This window comes from Vigna angularis, chromosome 1, assembly GCF_016808095.1.
Source record: "Vigna angularis cultivar LongXiaoDou No.4 chromosome 1, ASM1680809v1, whole genome shotgun sequence".
Lineage (NCBI taxonomy): Eukaryota > Viridiplantae > Streptophyta > Magnoliopsida > Fabales > Fabaceae > Vigna > Vigna angularis.
Genome location: NC_068970.1, coordinates 37,766,694 through 37,778,584, shown reverse-complemented (window position 1 = coordinate 37,778,584; position 11,891 = coordinate 37,766,694). Strand labels below are relative to the sequence as shown.

Genomic DNA, 11,891 nt, shown 5'->3' with positions numbered 1-11,891 from the left:
TTTTGTTTTTGTTTTGAACGTACTTTACTACTTGTTCGGTTTATGCTTTTCGATGTATACGTAGTAGTAGTTCATCTTATATATGTTTAAATCCAGCTACAAAACAAACGCTAAGATTTTCTAATGGTCGTGTCCTTTGTGATGTGGAATTAATTCGTGGCAGTGGTGGGAATCTTGTGGTCATGGTCGGCCATATAAGTTTCGTCAGTTTACAAAGGTTGGTGGATTTGGGTTAGGTGTGAATGTATGATAATGACTGCTTCAACTCTTGACTTCTTTAATCATGAGTCAAGGCTTGAATTTTTAAGCAGTCATGGTTTTGTATCATATACCAAATTCTTTTTGGAATACAAATGTTTTCTTTGAGGTAGATAAAATTTTTTAACTATCTAAAAATACTAACTGTGGTATCAAAGTTACGTTCGATTATTGGACATAGATAAATTTTCAACTACTTTAAACAAAACTATAATTTCATTCTATACTATTTTCAAAATATTTTCTCAACTCATGGCTTCTACCAATCAAACATCATCAATTCCAGTACCTATTTTTACAGGAGAAAATTATGATTTCTGGAGTATCAAAATGAAGACATTCTTCTGCTCTCAAGTGCAAAGCAAGTTTGGAATATAACACAAGAGGAGTTTCAAGGAAGTGATGAGGTACACAATGTTACTACAAGAAAAAACTAAATTACATACAGCCAAAATCTGTATATAAGGCAAAATATTCGTATATAACACTTGGTTACATACGACTTACATACGGACAAAAATATGTATATAAAATTGTTGTAGCTAACTTATATACGAATATATCCGTATATAATTTATATACCAATTTATCCATATGTAATTACATACGAAAAAATCCGTATGTAAAATCTGTATATAATTATATACGGATAAATCCATATATAACTGTATACGGAAAAATCCGTATATAAAATTTGTATGTAATTACATACGAAAAAATCTATATTTAACTTTATCGTTTTATAAAAAAAAATTAGATGATCTCACATCTATACCCAATAACTAACAATTCCATATACTGATAAAAGTCAAATAAAATTGTCATTTGATTAATAATCACTCATCATGATGTTCACATAATCACATAATATCCCACAGATGTTATCTTTATGAATGATCAATTAACTAAGCACAAATGTAATCATGTATTCATGGAACTCTTCCTCACCAGACAAAGTGTTTCACTCAATCACACAAGTGTATATAGAGGTCACTCTTTCACTCTACTATCCTAATGTCACATAGAACAAAATTGTCTTTCATTTACCACAATCAATCATATTCATAGACAAGTATCATCACAAGGACTTTCTATGGCTTGTAACGTGGTTAGGCTAAGAAGAAAAATTGGTTTTTCATGATCACAAAATCCTTGAGTTAAGAGAGTCATTCATAAATTTATCATTCAAATACAATCTCTCTTTAGACAAACCAATCTCACTCATTCCCAACTTTCCTCTTTTTACATTGAGCTTTTCTTTCTTTGCATTCTATTTTCTTTTCTCTTTTTCATACTTGCTCAACACTTAGCTCAATGCTTTTCATTACTTTCCTTGTAAAATCTCCCAACAACCCCAAACTTAGACCTTTATCAATACCACACAATGATTCTCAACTTAACTCAAGGTAAAGATTTTCACAAAAGATCTGTTTAAGGCTTGAGGTTAAAAAAAAATAGAACACTTCGTGCTCTTTTTCATTTGGGTACAAATCATGCATTGGCTAAGAAAAAAGGGTAATAAAAAGTAGCCTTAATCATGTGACACAAGCATGCAAGTAGTTCAAACATAGAAACCTGGACAAAATCATTCATGCTTTCAAAAGAATAGTAATCATTCAAACAAATACTCTGGAGTTCAAAACCTCACACAAGGTAATTCATGCTCCACATACATCAAATACACATCCTGCTTAGCATCATAACCACAATCATAACATCATGCATCTGTTCATAAGTTTGTGAACAATCATCTGTATATCAAACATCCTGTGTAACATCTCAACATCAATCAATCTCAAAGCATCATCAAACAATAATCATCACACATAAATCAATATCAAACCACCACACCAGATATAGGTTTCAAATTGCATACACCACAACCTATTCTAAAAACAGAAACAAATGAAGAATAAAAAGATGAGTTTAGAACACTAGGGTACCTCCTAGTAAGCGCTTGTTTAACGTCATTAGCTTGACCTAATAAAGCTAAAGTTTGATTTTCAATGTTGATGTGCTTCTTCCTTTCATGACACCAACATAATTTCAGCATCTTTCTTGTCACCAACTTGACTCTTCTAGAGTAAGGAGCCTCAATCTCAAGAACTCCATTTGCCTTTATATCCTTGATAACCCATAACCTTTTCTTAAATTTCACTGATTTGCTAGGGTTCATTATTTTCCATCACAGAGTCATGGTGAACGAGTTTTTCTTCCTTATCTCCATCATCTTCCTTCATCCTTGGAAAGCAACAACTATGATTTCTCTTAACTGGCTGGGCAACTTTATCAGGTAGACTAGTCACTGAGTGAACTTCGTCCTTAGCTTTAGGACTCGTCTTTGTTACTTGTATTGGCTGCACCTTATCAAAGACATTAAAAGTTACCTCTTCATCTTGGTCTTTCAATTGCACAGTTCCCTCATCCACATGAATGACAACTTTGGTTGTCTTCATAAATGGTCTTCCAAGAATGAGGGGCATTTCTACATCTTCCCCCATATCCATTACAACAAAATCAACAGGGAATTGGAGCTTATCAATTTTTACCAACACGTCTTCTACCACACCATAAGGATGCTTAATGGACCCATTTGCCATTTGCAAGATTGCTTTTGTCGATTTGACCTCCAGACCACAAATCTTCTTAAGCATAAATAAGGCCATTAGATTGATACTAGCTCCTAAGTCAACTAGAACCTTTCCTATATCATGATTCCCAATGGTCCAAGGGATGGTGAAACTCCCTGGATCACTGAATTTGGTAGGTAGCGTCTTCTACAATATGACATTGTAATTACCCTGCACTTCAATTGTTTCCTCATCTAGATATTTCTTCTTCGTGAGGAGATCCTCCAAAAACTTTGCATACGAAGGAATTTGTTGCAATGCTTCAGAGAAAGGTATGGTGATCTCTAATTTCTTAAAAGTCTCCATGAACCGCTCAAGCTATTTTTCTTTCTCCTTCCTTGAATAAGTCTTTGGATAAGGAAGAGGTTTTTCAACATCTTTTTAATTTTCTCTCTCTTCTCTCTCCTTTTCTTTTCTCTTCTTTTCTTTTCTCTCTTCCTCTTTTTTCTCTTTTTCTTTTCTCTCAACCTCACATCTTCTCTTATCATTCTCTTCTTCTTTTTTACTCAACTCAACTTTCGCTTTTCTCTCATCTAAAATCTTGCCACTTCTAGTCATAATGGCATTGCATTCCTCTTTAGAGTTATCTTCAGTATTAGCTCCAAAACTTCGGTCAGGCATCTCCTCCAACTTCTTAGCCAATTGGCCAACTTGTATCTCCAAATTTCTAATGACAGCTTCAATGCTTTTATGGTTGACGATAGTCACCTGCATAAATTGTTGAAGAGTGTCTTCTAGCTTTGTTGATCTCTCATTTAGCGTAAATACTTGTTACCATATTGATGGTTGCTACTGTGGTCTATTGAATTGTCTTGCTTGTCCAGCTTGTCCATTCTGACCTTGACCCATGCTTGGGTTAGGTTTCCACCCTTGGTTGTAGTTCCCTTGGCGGTATGGAAATTGATTGGCCATGAAATTTACGTGTTCTAAAGTCTCCACTGGAAAAGCACATTGACCATTGATATGTGTTAGCAAAATGATGAAGATGAAGTTTTGATGATATCTAAATCAAGTCAAGAACAACCAAGACTCATGAAGAATGATTTTTGAAGACTTGTAACTTTTGTAATAACTGTATGAACATAGGAAATTAGTGGTTTTATGTATGCATTCAAAAGTGATGTAAAAATGTACCAAGAAGCAAAAACTGTGCAGTGCTAATCGATTAACAGGGGTCAGTAACCGATTATTCCAGAGAGCAATGGAAAAGCTCAGCACTGCATGCTAATCGATTAACAAGGGCTGTTAATATATTAGCGCTAATCGATTAGCATGGGCTGTTAATCGATTAGCAAGGTGACCGTTTGAAAAACTAGCCGTTTTTGAGCCGTTGGACTATCCGTTGTTTTGTCTTTTAGTGACTAATCGATTAGCAACTTAAGATAATCGATTAACACAGTCAGAAAGGTTGAAAACGAAAAATGGAAGAGCCTTTGGATGAGTCTATAAATAGACTCTCATTTCCTCTCAAGGTCAACAACTACAACTCTTCCCTTGTGCTCAAATACTCAGAAACTCTTGAGAATTGTGTGCTCTTGCTCAACTATGGAAACTCTGTCTGTAGAGTTGGTGAAATACTGCTACGGTGATAGAGGAATAGCTGGTTCATCCTTGGTGTGTCTAAGGAAGTGTTCGGAAGAGGAAGTCATCCTTCGTGAAATATTCGGAGGAAGTGTTTCATCCTTTGTGAAGATTCAAAGGAGGTGTTGCTTCATCTCTTGTGGCATCAAGAGAGGTGTTTTCTAAACTTTTACAAATTGTATCTGTGTGATTGTAGTTTGTAATTGTTTTGTGATTAGTGAAGTGTTTATCTTGTTTTGAGATAAGCGACTGGACGTAGGATTGGTAAGATCCGAACCAGGATAAAATCATCTGTGCAAATTTCTCTCAACCTTACTCTATTTTATTGTCTTTATTATTTGCTAAGTAAGTTTAATTGAGTAGAAATTTTTAAGGCACACGTTTTTAGTAAGAACCAATTCACCCCCCCTCTTGGTTTGTTATTCCACACTAACCATTCCTCTGCAGCCGCTCTGACAATTGGTATCAGAGCTTGCTTTGATAGTCATTCACAGGTGAAAATTACGCATTCTATCAATAGACCACCACTATTCACAGGTGAAAATTACGCATTCTGGAAGGTAAGAATGCAAATATTTATGGAATCTATTGATATAGATATTTGGGATGTTGTTGCATTTGGTCCTTTTGTTCCAACTAACAATATGCAAGAACCAAAGCCCCGTAAAAAATTTGGTAATGATGTAAAAGCTCGTAATATTATTTCATTTGCTTTAACTGTTGACGAGTTTTACAGGATTTCTATTTGTAAAACTGCACAAGAAATGTGGGAAGTACTTAGAGTAACCCATGAAGGTACAGATGATGTTAAGAGAGCTAGAAAGAATACCTTAATCCAGGAATACGAAATGTTCAGGATGAAGCAAGGGGAAACAATAGTAGATGTTCAGAAACGCTTCACCAACATCGTAAACCATCTTATTGGATTAGGTAAGTCTTTCGATACTGATGAGCTTAATATAAAAATTTTGAAATCTTTAGACAAGTCTTGGCAACCAAAAGTGACTGCAATTTCTAAGTCACAAAATCTCAACACAATGACCATGGCTGCATTATTTGGAAAGTTGAGAGAGCATGAACTTGACCTCGGAAGACTAGATGAAGAAGAAGCAAAAACTAAGAAAAGGACTCTAGCCTTCAAATCTGAGGTAGAAAAGAGCAAAAGAAAAATGGAAGATGAAGACTCAGAAGAAGATGAAAATTTGAGTCTACTAATCAAGAGGTTCAAGAGGTTCATGAAATCAAAAGGCAAAGGGAGATTTAGAAACGAAAAGAGAGAAAATCAAGGATCTTCCTCAAACTATAAATGCTATGGTTGCGGAGAAAAGGGACATTTAAAAGCAGACTGCCCAAATCAAAAGAAGGGTGAAGAAAAGAAAGAAAAGAAATTCTTCAAGAAAAAGAGAGCATACATCGCATGGGACGATGACAACGAATCAATTTCTGACTCGAGCAGTTCTGATGAAGAAGCAAACATATGTCTAATGGCGGATGACGACACTGTTGGAAGCCAAGTAAGTACATCTAACGATTCAGATAATTCTAGTCAATATGATAGTGAAACTGAATTGCATGATACTTATGCTGCTTTATTAGTAGAATCCGAAAAATTAGATATAGCTCATAAGAAATTGAAAAAGGATTTCAAAGAGTTAAAATTAAATTTTGAAAATATTCTTGAAGAAAATGAAAATTTGAAAATTACTTCTGAAAATTTCTCTAAAATAAATGATAATTTGAAAACTGAATTTACAAATTTGTCTGAAGAAAACAGAAGTTTGAAAAATAAATTTTTATATCAAGTAGAAGAAATCAGAAATTTAAAAAGTAAAGTTTTATATTATGAAAAAGAAAAACATATTGCTAATAATGAATGTGAATCTTGCATAAAATTCAAATATTTTTCTGAAAATACAACCATTGGAGAATGTAGTAAAATTTCTGAAAATAGAACTGCTAATAAATTTGTTCCTAAAAATAAATATAGAACTCGCAGAACATGGGTAGAAAAAGGAACTATTAACAGGAACACAAATGTTGCATCATGCTTTTATTGTATGAAAAAGGGTCATACATCTAACAAATGTAAAATTAAGCATTATGGTGTTCCAAGTGGTAGATATGCTTGGGTTGTAAAATGATTTTAATCTTTTTAATCTAACCCAAAGGACCCATACAAAGTAGTTGGGTACCTAAATAGCTTGTTCTTTTTATGTTGTAGGAATTATCAAAACCAAGGAAGTATATGTGGTGTCTTGACAATGGATGTTCAAAACACATGACCGGAGATAAAAAGAAATTTACAAGCTTCCGGAAAAAGGAACGAGGCTTTGTCACCTATGGTGACAACAACAAAGGAAAAATCCTTGGAATAGGAGATATTGGAAGTGAAGATACCTTGATGATCAAAGACGTGCTATATGTGGAAGGATTAAAGCACAACTTAATTAGCATTAGTCAATTATGCGATAAAGGATTCAAGGTAACCTTCGAACAAAATTCTTGCACTATTTATAAAAATGATTCTTCTGAAATTGCTTTGAAAGGAATTAGGCATAACAATATTTATTTGATTGATTTAGAAAATGCATCAAATAGGAATATTTCATGTTTAGTAGTAAAAGAAGAAAATCCATGGTTATGGCATAAAAGAGCTGCACATATTCATATGCAACAATTGAATAAACTCATTTCTAAAGACTTAGTAATTGGTCTACCAAAACTCAAATATGTGAAAAATAAATTGTGATGCATGTCAAAAGGGAAAACAAGTGAAATCATCTTTTCATTCGAAAAATGTTGTTTCTAGTTTAAAACCCTTAGAACTTTTGCACATGGATTTATTTGGTCCCTCTAGGATAAAAAGTTTTGGAGGAAATTATTATGCTTTAGTTATTGTAGATGATTATTCAAGATATACTTGGACTTTCTTTCTTACTCTTAAAAGTGAAGCTTTCAAAGAATTTAAAAAGTTTGCAAATTTAGTTCAAAATGAAAAGGATTTGAAAATAAAGGCTATTAGAAGTGACCATGGAGGTGAATTTCAAAATGAATCTTTTGAAACTTTTTGTGAAGAATATGGCATTTCTCATAATTTTTCTGCACCTAGAACTCCTCAACAAAATGGAGTTGTAGAAAGAAAGAATAGATCCTTAGAGGAACTTGCTAGAACTATGTTAAATGAATATAGTGTTCCTAAACAATTTTGGGCTGATGCTGTGAGTACTGCATGTTTTTGTATTGAATAGAATGCTTATTAGGCCAATTTTGAAATGCCATCATCTTGTCAATTTGTAGTAAAGTCATCGATCCTACAAAGTTAGATGAACTTCAAAGCGAAATTATCATCATCTTGTGTCAACTAGAAATGTTTTTCCCTCCATCCTTTTTTGACATCATGGTGCATTTACTTGTTCATTTGGTCAGAGAAATAAAGTTGTGTGGACCAGTATACTTAAGATGGATGTACCCTATTGAGCGTTATATGAAGATTTTGAAAGGGTACGTCAAAAATCAATATCGTCCAGAAGGTTCAATGATTGAAAGATATATTGCTGAAGAAAGTATTGAGTTTTGCTCTAAGTATATGACTAAAGCAAATCCGATAGGAGTCCCTCGGACATCATGGTTGAGTAGATATTCTACAAGTAAAAGCATCCGAGGTGTGAATGTGGTGACGAAAAGTCGTGAAGAATTGATGTAAGCACATCTGTACATATTAAACAACACAGATGAAGTGATCCCATTTTTGGAATCACACAAAGTCGTTGTAAAGGACAACTATCCACGACAATCAGAGAAATGGCAGTTGATGGAGCATAACAAAACATTCTTGTCCTGGTTCAAATCTGAAGTTTCGAAAGAATCACGGTCCTCTGAGACTTTTTTGTGGTTAGCAAATGGCTTGAAGTTTGATGTTGTATGTTGTACAGGCTACGAAATTAATAATTGCACATTCTAAACAAAGACTTTGGATGATAAAAGCACAGTACAAAATAGTGGCGTCAGTCTAGAAGCTGAGTCGCTACAGTTTTCCACATCCAAATATCAAAATCCTGTAGTTGGATCCATGAGATATTATGGTAGAATTGAAGAGATATGGGAAGTTGATTACACTAAGTTTTCCGTTGCACTCTTCAAATGTAAGTGGGTAGACAATAAGAGTGGTGTCAATTTTAATCTGAGGTAAACACTCGTACTATATACTTCTCAATTTTAATATTTAATTCTAATTGACGTTATAACAACCATTTTTGCATTTAACAGCAGATAGGTCAAGAGGGAAGTCCTACACCGAAGAAGACTCATTTATCTGAGGATGACCCTCTTGGTGCGTTAGACGAGCTTGCTAAAATAATTTCATATGTGCCGATGAATGTACAGTGGGATTCTACTACATTTGGAAGAGAAGCTCAAATCCCATTGTACTTGCATCATCAAGATGTTAGGGAGCTCGCGTCAGGTAGAGAAGAAATTAATATTACACTCATTCAACTGTGGATGATGTAAGTTTATGAAAACCTTTTTATATAATTCTATTTTATCAACTTACTTATATCAGATTATTTCTTCATTTTAGGTATATGTTTGATGTTAGTAACAAGAATGGGTTCAACGATGTATATGGGTTCATTGACCCCTCTATGACTCATGAAAGAAATAAATTTGATGATATCCAAACATACATCACCACCTGCTTTGGAATGGGGAATGAGATATATTTTCTCCCTTATATACATGGGTAAGTGAAGTTTGTTAACTTCAACACATTCATTTATTAATTTTGGTATATGATTCATAAGTTATTACCAATTTCAGGTGTCATTGGCAACTACTTGTGATCTCCATATTGGAGAACACTACTGTCTGGTTTTGTTCATTGCAGAAGTCTCCTCCAGCCCTCTTAAACATGTAGTAGATTGGTAAGAATCTCAATGTTTCGACTTTTTTGTTATATAAATGTATGCTAAAGGAATTTTTTTTTAATAGTTCCCTTGCAACACATATGATGTTATTTGGGAGATCTACTGCTACAACTAAAAAGCTTGCATGGGTTGCCCTTACGGTTTGGTATTTTAGTCCATACATTGTTACATTTGGTTCCATTCAAATGATGTTACTTAACATTTTATAATTATGATGATATATTATAGTGTAATAGACAAATGGGGTCATATGAATGTGGTTACTACGTTATGTTTTGGATGATGACCATCATTCGTGCACATTACACCAGTGGATGGGAAACGGTAATATTTAGGTTTGAATTTTATTTTCTCTATAGTTTGGATTTCATATACACTAATTGAAATCATTGTGTTTTATGCAGAGATTTAATAGGACTGCTCCAATTCCAGAGAAGTCAATTAAACTTGTGAGGAAAACACTTGCTAAATATGTAATTCATTTATATAATAGTATGTAGTAGATATTGGGATATAGTAAGTTCTAAGTTTATGTTTCTAAGTTGTTTTATGCTTTTCTACATTATTATAAGTTTAACTTTGTACATTGTATTGATTTATGCTTGAAACTTGATTTATGATTACATTGGATTGATTTATGCTTCTAAGAAGTTGATTTATGATTCCGTTCAATATATTTATGTTTTAATATAATTTTCATTTAAAATATACGTTTCTGCATTATTCTAGACTGTTCTGGCTATAAAAATATATGCATGTATGTTTTTGTGGTTGGAAATGTTGCAGAAACAGACCTTATTTTAAAAAAAAAACAAGGATATATGTCTCGGTTCAGGTCATAACCGAAGTAGAAAGACCCCTTATGGCCTCGGTTATGGTCACACCCGAAGCAGAAAGTCTTGCGGATGAGAAAAAAAAAACTCTACTGCCTCGGGTCCAACTACAACCGAGGCAGTAGAGTGGGACATACTGCCTCAGTTCAAGAGAACCGAGGCATAAAGTCCTACGAAAAAAAAAATTAAAAAAACCAAAAACTTTACTACTTCAGTTAAGGATGAACCGAGGCAAAATCCTCTCCTTTTATGCCTCGGTTCTCAACCGAGGCCAAAAGTATTAGACTTTTTGTCTCGCCTGAATATGCCTTGGTTCGAAAACCGCTGCCTATAGACAAAAACAACCGTTGTCGTTTTCCTTGACTGTACTAGTGCATGTTCCATTAAAAATTATAAAAATTTTGAGTATTCATAAAAATATTAATAAAAACTTAATTAAAAATATTCAAAATCACGATAGATTTAAAACTTAACAAAGCCATGTTTAAATTAGTGTGACTGACAAATACTGATTCTTTATTCAAAAGAAATATGCATTTTATCATATTCAATATCTAAGGCAAACATTTTGAGCAATTTAACTATAATTTAATAGACAATCATCCTAGTTCGAGCGAAAAACTTCTTAACACATAGCTTGAATGTATTGTTGACAATTGTATGTTCCATTTTCCAAGGAACCAAAAACCATATATAGAGTTTGTCATCCAAGGATTAGGATTTTGCATCTTGCCTTACAACTGTTAGAGCTCTCTTGTCTCTGTATATATGATTTCATTGACACTCAGTAGGTCACTTGTATAGGTTGTCTATTTGATCTTTGTATTGAGTCACAACTCTATCTCTTCTAATTTTCATGGTGGGTGTCATTAAACCATTCTCAATCTGCCATTGTAGAAAAGGATTTACCAAATGTATCAGTTTTCTTATCTGAATAACAAAAAACATACAAGATACTATAACTTTGAATTCGATTCAAAATCTAACCGTGAAGGGTTCGTTTACAAGAAGGATTGGTCCAATTTGAAATGAAGATTGAGACATCCTGCATGATGAATAGGAAACAACGAATGGGAAAAATGTAAATTATCAAGATTAGAGTATAGAAAATAAAATGAAATCAATGAACACCAATTCGGGAACACATTTGAACTCTTTCTTTTATCTCTATTCTATTTCGGTATCTATCCCACTTAATGAACTAGCTATAGGAATGAACTCAATTTTCTCTTTCTGTGTGCATCAAGGATATCACCGGTAGTGTGAAACCAATTTCTTTCAAAGCAACTCTCCTTAAATATTCTCAAAACTATTTTTAAAGATATAGTTAACACCGTCTTTCCATAACATAATAATTAATAATTAGAAACTTTATCACACATTCAAAAGAAGGAGAAGTGAAACCAAGTCTTACCAGGTTTGTAATTCTTTATAAATTAGGCTCCTCACTTTTTCCTCACTGACATATGAATTCTCGGAATTTACAATTGACAACTTCCTTGCTACCTTCAAGACTTCTTCTTTGTTAGGAACTATTACAGCTCCTAGACGTCGCTTATCCTTACAGTCATTAACAAGAAGTTAAATCACTACATTTTACACTGTCTGAAATACATTTTATACTAGTGCTTGATCCATAAGAAATTGAAAGAAACTAAGAGTTT

General features: G+C 33.5%; 2 protein-coding genes across 3 annotated transcripts in view; both read right to left on the bottom strand.

Moving 5' to 3' along the window:
• Nucleotides 1-2,423: 2,423 nt before the first annotated feature.
• On the bottom strand, nt 2,424-3,194 carry LOC128194979 (uncharacterized). The gene is made up of 2 exons (XM_052871652.1): nt 3,059-3,194; nt 2,424-2,962 (listed from the first exon to the last, which is right to left on the bottom strand). The coding sequence occupies exons 1-2, from the start codon at nt 3,192-3,194 to the stop codon at nt 2,424-2,426; spliced, it is 675 nt and encodes a 224-aa protein (XP_052727612.1).
• A 7,533-nt stretch (nt 3,195-10,727) lies between these two features.
• LOC108346912 (probable acyl-activating enzyme 16, chloroplastic) overlaps nt 10,728-11,891 on the bottom strand; it is a 34,118-nt gene continuing 32,954 nt past the window's right edge. Inside the window, exons 16-18 of one of the 2 annotated variants that reach the window (XM_052877143.1) lie at nt 11,642-11,787; nt 11,215-11,272; nt 10,728-11,112 (exon numbers count right to left, since the gene is read on the bottom strand). In XM_052877143.1, the coding sequence (XP_052733103.1) occupies nt 11,020-11,112; nt 11,215-11,272; nt 11,642-11,787 (297 nt within the window). In that variant the 3' untranslated portion in view covers nt 10,728-11,019. Of the gene's footprint in view, nt 11,113-11,214; nt 11,273-11,641; nt 11,788-11,891 lie in introns of those variants that run through there. The other variant, XR_008248631.1, reaches the window with a different exon arrangement.